Below are 10,942 nucleotides of genomic sequence, written 5' to 3'. Positions count from 1 at the left end.
GTAGAGGAAGTCCACCAACGAAGTGGAGGAAGCTAGCTCACCTTCAAGGAAAGGAAGCCCACCACGAAGTGGTACGTGAAGGCTCAACACCAGCCGAAGGAAGTCTACCAAAGGAGTGGAGGAAGTCTATCAAAGGAGTGGAGGAAGTCCACCAATGAAGTAGAGGAAGCTAACTCACCTTCAAGGAGAGGAAGCCCACCATGAGGTGGTACGCGGAAGCCCGACATTAGCCGGAGGAAGTCCACCAAAGGAGTGGAGGAAGTCCACTAAAAGAGTCGAGGAAATGAACCCATCGAGTGGAGTGTAAAGATACAACATCAGTCGAAGGAAATCCACCAAAGGAGTGGATGAACCCCACCACTTTACACGTATGATTTCAACGGAACTCTCGTTGACCCGTCGGTGCTAAAAAATGACACCAACAAGAGTGATCGTTGGTTTGTGGTGGTATTGAGGCATTATGTGAAGGCAATTTACTATGTGGCTCTGGGTGTCCTGATATGGATGCTTGCAAACTACTTCGCAAACCCAGTCATTGAATTCGTCAGAACCGGGGAGATCAGAGAAAAGACATGAATTGGAATGGGTCCATACCCTAGTACTTACTTTCGGTGACAAAATCCATCGACATTATCAAGTCGTCACATTTGAGGCACTTCAGTAAGAGAAGCAGAGAGTCATATCAGAGTAAGAAAAGTAATAATTGGGAGAGTCATTTCAGAGAAAGAGAATTAGAAATTGGGAGAGTCTCATTTCAGAGTAAGAGAAGTAGAGTCATTTCATAGAAATTGAAATCGGGATGTAGAAAAAAGAGTCCTTTCAGTTGGTACAGTTGAGTGAGAGAAAAGGGTAGGATATAGAAACTGACAGACAAAAAAATCTTTCTTTTGTTTGAATGAAAATAGTTGAAACCCCAACATAGTGCTATTTCTGATTAATTTTTTTTTTTCTTCCGTAGCAAATCAAAATATCTCAAAAAAATTTAAGCGGACAAACTAAAAGAGGCATCGAATTAGTCCGGATGGTAAACAAAGCCAAGCATGTGTAGACCTAATAACCTCCCTTAAGATCATTGACAACATCATATCGAATGGGGGTAACAGTTTCCATAACTGCGCCTTCAACCATGAAACCGGGCTTGGGAGGCTGTCTTAACCTTGGCCTCTGCCTTGAGCTGATGAGTAGCAAGAAATTATAGTAAAGATTACAATCTTTTCCCTCAACATTACCAAAATCCACTGGTAGTTGGTACTGGGTTGGGGGGTGGTAAGTAAGGTTGCACGAGTACGGGTACGGGACACGGATACGGACACGGCAGGATACGGGACACGGCATTTTCAACTATGGAGTGGTTTTGGATACGTTTTGTAAAATAATATAATTTAATATACATATATATAATAAATTCTAAAATTTGATCAAACAATCAATTAGAACACCTAAATGAGTAAATTCCACCAATTTTACAATAAACTTAAGTTCATGAATTAAATACTTAATAAGTTCAAGCAAAATAGGAGATAAGTTCAAGCAAAATAGAAGATAATAAGTACTAAACATGATAAATAAAATGTGATGTCTTCCTCTCTTCAATCATCTTCATCCTCATTGTCAAATATCACACCCTCTAAGTCCGGTTCATCAAGAGAGAGGTTTGCAATCTCAAGCATGCCTCCATTCACATTAAACATTGTATCATACACATCTCCTCCAATATCCCACATATCCCCACTCTTGTATTGTGGAGTTCTTGTTGAAAGGAGCCGAAGATTGTTATGAACAAAAACCAAGTCTTCGGCTCTTTGAGGTGTAATCCTATTCCTCCTCAATGAGTGTATAAACGTGTAGGTGCTCCAATTCCTCTCACAACATGAAGAGGAGCAAGGTTGCCCTAGTAATTTTAAGGCTATCTTTTGGAGATTTGGTGTAGTAGAACCATGAACAATCCACCATTTCATAGGGTCCATCTTACCTCTATCACTCATGGAATCACTATTTGCAAACTCATCCAAGCATGCCGAAAAAGAGGCAAACTCCTCATTAACCAGCCTCATCTGATCTTCATTAGCATAGTACTTCTTGAGACATTCTTTTCTCTCTTTTGCAATCTCACTATCTTGATGAGGAGGAGTACGATTAGGAGCTCCACTAAGATATTCAGTGCTATAATATCTATAAATTTCATATAAATAAAAACACATAATTAACATATGAATGTTGCAATTGGAAATGTAAAACTAAAAATCAAATATATAATTCAAAAGTACCTTGGGTTTAATGAGTGTGCCATGCAATGAAGAGGTGTGGAGCTTTTGGTCCATCTTGAAAGCAAAATGGAATACACCACATTGTAAAATGGAGACTCCTCTTCATATTCCTTGCATTCGTTAATATAGATAGCTACCTTCACTTCTTCAAACATGGTATCCCACCACTCATATACCTTATGAAGACATGGCTTATCTGTGTCACACCTTCTAAGCATTGTATATATAGGTAATGTAAAGGAAATGATATAGTCAATTTTCCTCCACCATTCATTACTTAAAATGTAATCACTCACCGCCCTTGCTTTTCCCACATCATCATCCTTATAAGTATCCCATTCATCACTAATCATCATGCGTTGTAGACTTTGCTTAATCTTCTTAAACCTCTTAAGCATTACAACAGCAGATGCAAAACGTGTCTCAGCAACCGATAACATCTTCAATTCAGAATGTTGATTGAACATAGCCAACCTCATACCATGGTTCATGATGAAATTCTTAACAAAATACACATCATCGGCAATTTCACTAATCCAATGACATTCATCATAAGCTGCCCTCTTAGTAGGGATTGAGCTAGGTGCGCATATGTTCTTTAAAGCAAGGTTAAGTGTATGCACCACACATGGAGTCCAAAATATATGTGGAAATCTAGCATTAATAATAGCTCCTGCAGCCTTACAATTGCTTGCATTATCAGTGATTACCTGGACTACATGTGTTGGACCAATCTCCAAGATACTCTCAATAAGCAAGTCTGAAATAAAGTGCTTGTCTTTGGATTCTCCTTCACAATTTTCTGCCCTCAAGAACATAGGTCCACTCTCACAAGCTGCCATGACATTGATAAGTGGTCTTCTTTGAGTGTCGGACCACCCATCACTACACACACTAACCCCCTTTTGCTTCCATGTGAGCTTAATTGGTTCCAACAACCTCTCAATGTGGTTTCTTTCTTTTTCTAGAAGAGTTGTCCGCAATGCATTGTAATTAGGTGGACGGTAACCGGCAATTGGATAAGCACATGCCCGGTTGAATGCACGGATGTAGTGAGGATTCTTGGCGAGATTAAAAGACAAGCCGCCTGTATAAAACATCCTTGCTATTTCACCATCCAATTGCTCTCTAGCACCATTATTGAACGATTTCTCAAGTGATCCACCCACTTCCTTCCTCTTCTTAGAAGTGTCTACCACTATATCATCAAGCAAATCTTGCCCAAATCCAAATGTACTTCCAGACGAAGAAGGATCCTTGCTAGATGAAGGGAGAGGAACTAGTCTAGGTCCGGCCATTTTCTTACTTAACTCATATGATTCCATCAAAGCCATAAGCTCCCTTTTCTTAGGAGGCGGAATCTTCTCACACTTTCTAACCCCTTTGCCAATTATTTGAAGAAGATGATGTTTCACTCTATAATGTGACCCATTAAACTTTATTTTACAAAAACTACATTGGAACTCACAATTTCCACCTTGTCCCTTCTTAGCTTCACGGGTAATTGTTACATATTTCCACAAAGGAGAACCCTTGCTATCCCCTACAGCTTCATCCTCACCCACTGCTTCACTCGCAGCCACATGGGAGGTAGTAGACGAATCAGTCATCTATAATCAATTCAAAGTATGAATCAACTAAAGATTAAAAATGTTTAATTTCTGCAATTAAATTGAATCAACCAAAGGTAGTGTGGAACTGCGTCTTATCACTGATAAGTTATCAAAACATAAGCTAGCCTACGTCGATCAAATGATAAAACCCAACAAGCAATTCAAGCTTCCTAATCTCAACAAGAAATTACAAACGTATGAAAGATTGAAACCAAGATTGAGAGATTGAAAACTTATCAGAAGAGGTCGGATGGAAAGCAAGATTGAGAGATTGAAAGCTTTGATGGAATCCTCATAGCCCTCACTTCGTCTCCAGTTCGGCGTCAGTCTTCAAAAGAGAACTTCGTCAAATCCGAAACAATACGGCTGTGAGAGAGTGAGTGAGGTATTAGATTTAGGTTTTATTTACAATGACAATTATACCCCCAAAACGTATCCAAACGTATTCTGACCGTATCCAAAAAGTTGACTATGTACTACATACTTTGGATACGTTTTTACTACATTGGACACGTATCTGGAGCGTATCTGGACCGTACCCGTATCCGACACGGGTACGATACTGGCACGGAGCCTTCTTGACGTATCCATGCAACATACTGGTAACGAGTCCCAAAAAAATATTTGATTGTTCATCAACTGATCGATGAGTCTAAACATTGATTACCTTATTGTCAGCCAAGTTTGATTGCTTAATTTGCACCATATTTGATTGTGAAAATCTGCATCTTTCAATTTTTTTAGCCCGATCCATTTATCATTCTACACGGCCTAACAACATCTGATATATGTGACAAAAAATTTATACATATATATGAAACAACATTATATGGTTAAAATCAGCTACATACTCGAAATCGGCTAAAACTCCCGAAACCGGTGCTTAAAAAGAGCATATACGGAATGAACTATAAAACATGACATGATTTTGACAAAATGATGATGTATTTTTATAAACGGGCACGACACCTAGGATTGAGGTCACACCGCAAATCATTTTCATTTTCCAAAACGAACACACTCACATTTATCTTCTAAGAATACACACTCCTGCCAGACCAGTGCTGGTACTACCACAGTACTCACTCTGTGTGTGATTTCATAAATGCGTCGGGGGCTCTTTTTCTAATCTTTGATGAAGATAAGACCATTTGCAAGATCAGTACTGGCACTACCAGAAGAAAATAAAACTAAAGATAATATAAAGGATATCACACCTTCCTCACACAGAAGTAGCGGACACAGCGTTAGCGCAAAAAAAACAAATGCTAATATAACGAATCGCTCCATTCGCTCGGCTTTAGGTTCATAAAGTATAAGTAATTCCTGCAGTTGTTCTCGAGTTAGGGGCTCAGGCCAATCCATGATGGAGGCAGCAAAGCCTTCGTATGACCTTGGAAGTCTGTTCAGACGCAAGAAACAAATTCAGAATCATCAACAGGTGAACCTGCCGCTTCGAGGCCATCGGCGATTTCTTTAGCTGTTTTTAGGTATTCCTTCAGCGACGACTTGTAACGTGATTCCGTCATGTCCAGGTTTCTTAGACGATTCCTGAGCTGACGTACATGAGTCCTTGCATTCTCAGCGAGTAGCTTTTCCAAGTGTAACCACAGAGCCCGTCCGCTTGTGAATTCTGCTGTGTTTCCCAGTAGGGTCTCAGATAAATTTGAGTTGATCCAAGTTAGTAACGTTTGGTCCTTCTTGATCCAATTGGTAGGAGCTAGGGTTTGGCTTTGTGGTGGACATTGCTCTCGTCCTTCTGCGAGGTCTAACATGTCAGAGGGCCTCAGAACTGAGATGAACAAGGATTTCCACAGAAAGTAATTCTGCTTGGTTGTTTTGGTTGTTGATGATGAGGAAGAAGCCTAGAGGTGCATCTTGAGGTCCATCTGCATACACATATATATAGTTGGCACCTCTCTGTTATCTAAAGATCTGAGTACGAATCTTATTAGGAACAATCAACGTACTATTACGAATCCTATTAAGAGGAGTTGAAGCGACGAGTTGGACGACGCCGTTTTGGTCAGCGACATTGGCGTGCTGGGGGTTTTGAACGTACGTAGAGGACTCGGAGCACTCAACTCCTCTTACTGCTATTGATGATGTGAGAGTCGTTTATCGGGTGCATTGTGCACATAAGTTTGACAGTGGAGTTACGTTACACAACAAATGGAAAAAAGATGTAGGAATTTGTATGTGCTTTTTCTTTCTGTTTTGAAGCAACTTCCATCTTCGATCATGTGCTATGCTGCAGATAATATTCTTGTATATATCATTATGGTTTCGCATTCGTGGATTATGACTTATGTTTTCGATTGTGTGGTAGTTAGTCTTGTGTTTGATGCGGATGCATGCAACCCTTGATTACAAATTTACAATAACGCTGACATTTACGCCTTTGGTGTGCTTGTTCTTGAGAATGTATGCGGCAGGAAGGACCATGTTTTCATGGAGGGTTCAAGCTCAGTTGTAAGATACATAGCTCTATCTTGGTAACTACTTACTAGATATTTATTATGGATAAATACATTGGCTTGATAATCATTTAGGCCAGGTTTTACTTCCAAGTAGTTAACCTAAGTCCTAACATACCTAATGACATACTATTACGAACTACTTTTTTGTTGTGGCATTACAGGGCTAATACTATTGATGCCATCTTGAAAGATGAGTATCCCGAAAGAGAGGCGTCGAATGTACTTCAAATTGGGCTTTTGTGCACTCAAGCGTCTCTTGCACTGAGTCTGAGACCATCCATGCATGTCCGAAGTAGTTCACATGCTGACTGATAAAGGATATAGCCTTTGTTCACCAAAGCAGCCTCCATTCTTGAATGCCAGCATACTTAATTCGGATTCTTCGAGTACGTACTACATGGAGCTATTTGTCACAAGCAAAAGAGGGAGGAGAGTCTCTAAAGTCGGCCGATCAAGCCAGCTCGGAATCAAATGCTACTCGCAATCGAAGCATCCAAACCAAGGTAGTAGTAGTAAATAGTAACTATCTATACATGATTTCTGTTATTGTGAATAATGAATGAGGAAGCTATGCAACATAGAAGGTTTTATCATAGTTAGCTTTCTAGCTGCAGTTGTATAGTAATTTTGCTCTTCTTGTAAATCTCTTCCTGGATGATACTTTATCATGCACCTTTAAAGATTGTGGTTATACAAATGATCACAAATCAATAGGTCTGGAATAGCCATGAGAGTTTCATTTTGCATTTACCGTCTTGTTTTTTCAGAAGTTCATCTTGTTTCAAATTGTTTGATAGAGTTGTAAGTTGACTAGAGCCATATCTCATTTCGGCATACATTTGATAAGACAGAATTGCATACTTCTAATCACGAGAGTTCTATCTGTCCCTTGGCTTTGATTCTAACTAGTCTTAGGTAGCTAAAGCAAAAATAGCAGAACGAATGCACTTGCATCATCTTCTAGAAATTAAAGAAAAAAAAATTATACTTATTAGATTATATTCACACACACTCTGTGTGTAATTCCATATACATGGAGTCCGCACTTCTTCTAGTATACGAACGTGATAATAGGATGTGCTGGATCAACGCTGCCACCAGAACAACAAATAAAACTAGAGGGATTATGAAGGATATCTTACGGACCAAGCACAAGAACAGCGCTGGCAAAAAAAGAAGAAAAAGGATAATGGCAGCGATTCCTCCGGATCCAGGAATATGACCTTCGAGTGACTTCTGCAGTTGTTCTCGAGTTACGGGCTCAGGCCGATCCCTGATGGAAGCGACGAAGCCGTTATATGAATCTGGAAGTCCGTTCAGGACGCAAGAAACATATTCAGAATCATGAACAGGTGACCCTGCCGCTTCGAGGCCATCGGCGACTTGTTTAGCTGTTTCTAGGTATTCCTTCGTTGTCGTAAAATCTTTCATGTTCAGGTTTCTTAGACGATCCCTGAGCTCACGTACACGAGTCATTGCGTTCTCAGCGAGTAGCTTTTCCAAGTGTAGCCACAGAGCTCGTCCGCTTGTGAATTCTTTTGTGCGTCCGAGTAGGCTCAGAGATAAACCTGAATTGATCCAAGTTAGTAAGGTCTGGTCCCTCCTGATCCAATCGGTATAATAAGACACCTTTCTTTCTCTTCAGTCAAGAATCGTGGTGGACACTGCTCTCGGCCTTCTGCGAGGTCTAACATGTCAGGCGAGGCCCTCAGAACCGAGATGAACAAGGATTTCCACAGGAGGTAATTCTCCTTGGTCAGTTGGATTGGGATACGAGTAGAGATTTGTTTAGCGGCTCCGGGAGGTTGAAGAGAGATTGATGATGATGGTTGTTGATCCTCAACTGGATACCCCATCACTGTCAACTCTCGAGTTGTAGACATCGATGGAGAACAGGGTTAATAACAAAGGGTTTTTGTAGAATGTGGAGATGCCGTTGCTGATATTGACGATTAATTAGGCAAGTCCCTTCGATTTATATAAGGAGCTTAGGATGTGAGAATCCTTTTACCGGTAGAATTTGATAAGATTCCGTTTACCAGTAGGATTAGGGTTTCTGATAGGAAAGAGTTTCCTATTTGCGTATGGACCATTTTTACCAAATTTAGTTCCTAAACTGGTTGGGCATCTTTTTCTAACCAGAAAAAAAGAAAAAAGATATTGGGATTTTTGTGACAAACTTGAGATCAACTCGTTTAAAAAAAAGAAAAAAAAAATCTTCAATTAGTTATCAACTTAGTGGTCCTCATTAAAAAAACTTGTTTTATAATTTGGTATATGATTTTTATATAATCTTTTAGGCCGGGTGGGTCTAGCATTTTCCGTACCTAAAAGAAAATAGACACATATATGATTATTGAAAATTTTTGCATGTATGAAGCTGAATTACAAATGGTGGTTCTTGTTCTTCAATATCTACATAAATATATGATTATTCGCAGTCCCTCATCTAAGATTTGGGACTAACATATGTAAATTAATCAAGAAGCATTTCCGGAAGTATTTAGGATCCTCATCCACTGAGACACGCTAGGAATTCCACCATTAACAACAGTGAGCATGTAATAACCAGCTGGCGCAACAGAAGGAGACGGAGGAGCCTCCAACACTGCAGCTACCCATCCATCTTGATCCCTCACCAAACTCTTGCACCTCAGCCTCAGTAGTCTCTGATTCATCGATATCGAGTGTGACGTGAACGGCGGAGCATAAGCAGTGAACTCCACCGATTTGGTCGAATTAGTCCCCAACCAAAATCTCACATTGAACTCCCCCCCATACCTCACACCATTAGAATCATACTTACCATAGTGTACGGTAACATTAGTAGGTCTAGATTGATGGTGCTGACCAACCATATAGGGTGGAACAAATGCTTGTAGGCTAAGCTCCGTTGGGTATGCCACCTTTTCGAAAATGTACCTATCGTGAGGGTTACTGCCGGCGACTAAAACCCTCCCATCGGGTAAAAGAGCCGCCGAGGAGTGATACATTCTAGGAATTCTTGTGGCCTTGAGCACTGAGAACCTTCTGCTCAATGCCTTCCTTGGGTGGTAAAGGTAAGGCTCGAGTGAAGCATTTCTTGCATTGTTCCAACCTGCAGCACCATTTTTAGCTCCATTGATGATCAGGACATCTCCGGTTGGGAGTAGCAGCATGTCGCTTAAGAGGCGTGGACCGGGCATGTACTCCATGTTCCACTTGTGTTTGTTACCTGTGATCATCATTCTTCCACAAGAGCTCAAGGCTTTCAAGTACCTCCCCTCTCTTGCGGCTCTATAAGCTCCATTGGCCGCACCACCGCACACCATGACTTCAGCCTTTTCAAAGCCGTTTGTGTAGTCTAAAGGGAGAATGACCGATGAGCCGGAGCTGGGGAAGTTCCTAGAGCCTTCTCCGGGTATGCGTGGGAAGTACTTGACCACTACGTTTGCTCGGTAGTTAAAGAGAATCGAGTCACGGTTGGCAAATATGAACAATCTGCCATTCGGACATATGTGAAGGAATGGATATAGATTGTTCCCTCCTTCTCCTTCTTGATATGTGTTGCGCAAGAATGGGAAGTCAAAAGAGCCTTCGTAATTGGAATACTGCTTTGGTATAAATTCATAAGTAAATACCTTTCTTCCACCCACAACAATAACCCAATCCTCCTCCGGGAGTCTAAGACTGGATGAAAACCAACGATCATTAGTCAGTGACTGCTTCGATTCCCTCCAATCGCAGTGATCATTTCCCCCACAAGGACTAAAGTATCGAACTCTCTGACCTCCTCTTCCATGTCCACCGGTTTGCAGAAGTGTCCCATTGCTCAAGAAAGAACCCGAGGAGCACCAAGTATCAGTCGTAAGCGTCAGAGGCCTCAGCTTGTTACTAGCAATGTCGTACTCCACCGAGTGCGCATAGCATGCTGAGTCTTCTACGTCCTTGCGCATTTGAGTACACCTAGTGCCATGGTAGCGCCTTCGAAGCTGGTGCCCGGAAGGGCCTGCTTCTGTTTGATCAAAGATTAAGACTGTGTTGCGGTGAGTTAGGGCCATATGCATTGCCACCACTTCAGTGTTGTCCAGAAGCAGTTGCCATTGCCCTTTCCCATCTGCAATCGAGGGCTCCTCAACTGCATGCTTAGCATTAGTACATCCAATACAATGCAATGTGAAGAACAAAGCAGCAATCATGGAATTTAATACAATCAGGAAGTGATTGTAGCGCGCCATCTGAGGGTTTGTGTATTTTCTGGTGAGTTTGAGACTTTGAGTGATGTGGGAAGAGTGCACGTCATCTATATATATAATCTGCTAAACTATAATATGTTCAACCCCAAAAAATAGTTAAGATGTTGTTTTGAAACAGTCTTGCTGTGCAAGATTAGAAAGGTTTTTTTATTATTTGGGTTTGGTTGGTCACTGGTATTAATCAAGAAGGGAAAGTGAAAAATGGTCACTGGTATAAAAAAAGGTTTTTTTATATTTTCTTTATATTTTTGATCTCGAAGAAGACGGCCTTGATAGACTTGTCACACTTTTTATAATCGATCTAGGACCTTCACAATCCCAGGATCAGAATCCGTTAACGCCATATA

General features: G+C 40.8%; 2 protein-coding genes across 2 annotated transcripts; both read right to left on the bottom strand.

Moving 5' to 3' along the window:
- Positions 1-1,553: 1,553 nt before the first annotated feature.
- LOC101293587 lies at positions 1,554-4,226 on the bottom strand. Its single transcript, XM_004299113.1, has 2 exons — positions 2,268-4,226; positions 1,554-2,172 (listed from the first exon to the last, which is right to left on the bottom strand). The coding sequence occupies exons 1-2, from the start codon at positions 3,875-3,877 to the stop codon at positions 1,590-1,592; spliced, it is 2,193 nt and encodes a 730-aa protein (XP_004299161.1). The 5' UTR covers positions 3,878-4,226; the 3' UTR covers positions 1,554-1,589.
- Positions 4,227-8,840: 4,614 nt separating this feature from the next.
- LOC101292420 lies at positions 8,841-10,577 on the bottom strand. Its single transcript, XM_004300976.1, has one exon. It carries the CDS (start codon positions 10,575-10,577, stop codon positions 8,841-8,843), a length of 1,737 nt encoding a protein of 578 aa, XP_004301024.1.
- Positions 10,578-10,942: the final 365 nt, after the last annotated feature.

This window comes from Fragaria vesca, linkage group LG5 (genome assembly GCF_000184155.1).
Source record: "Fragaria vesca subsp. vesca linkage group LG5, FraVesHawaii_1.0, whole genome shotgun sequence".
In the NCBI taxonomy this organism is placed as follows: domain Eukaryota; kingdom Viridiplantae; phylum Streptophyta; class Magnoliopsida; order Rosales; family Rosaceae; genus Fragaria; species Fragaria vesca.
This window is presented reverse-complemented; position numbering and strand designations above follow the sequence as displayed.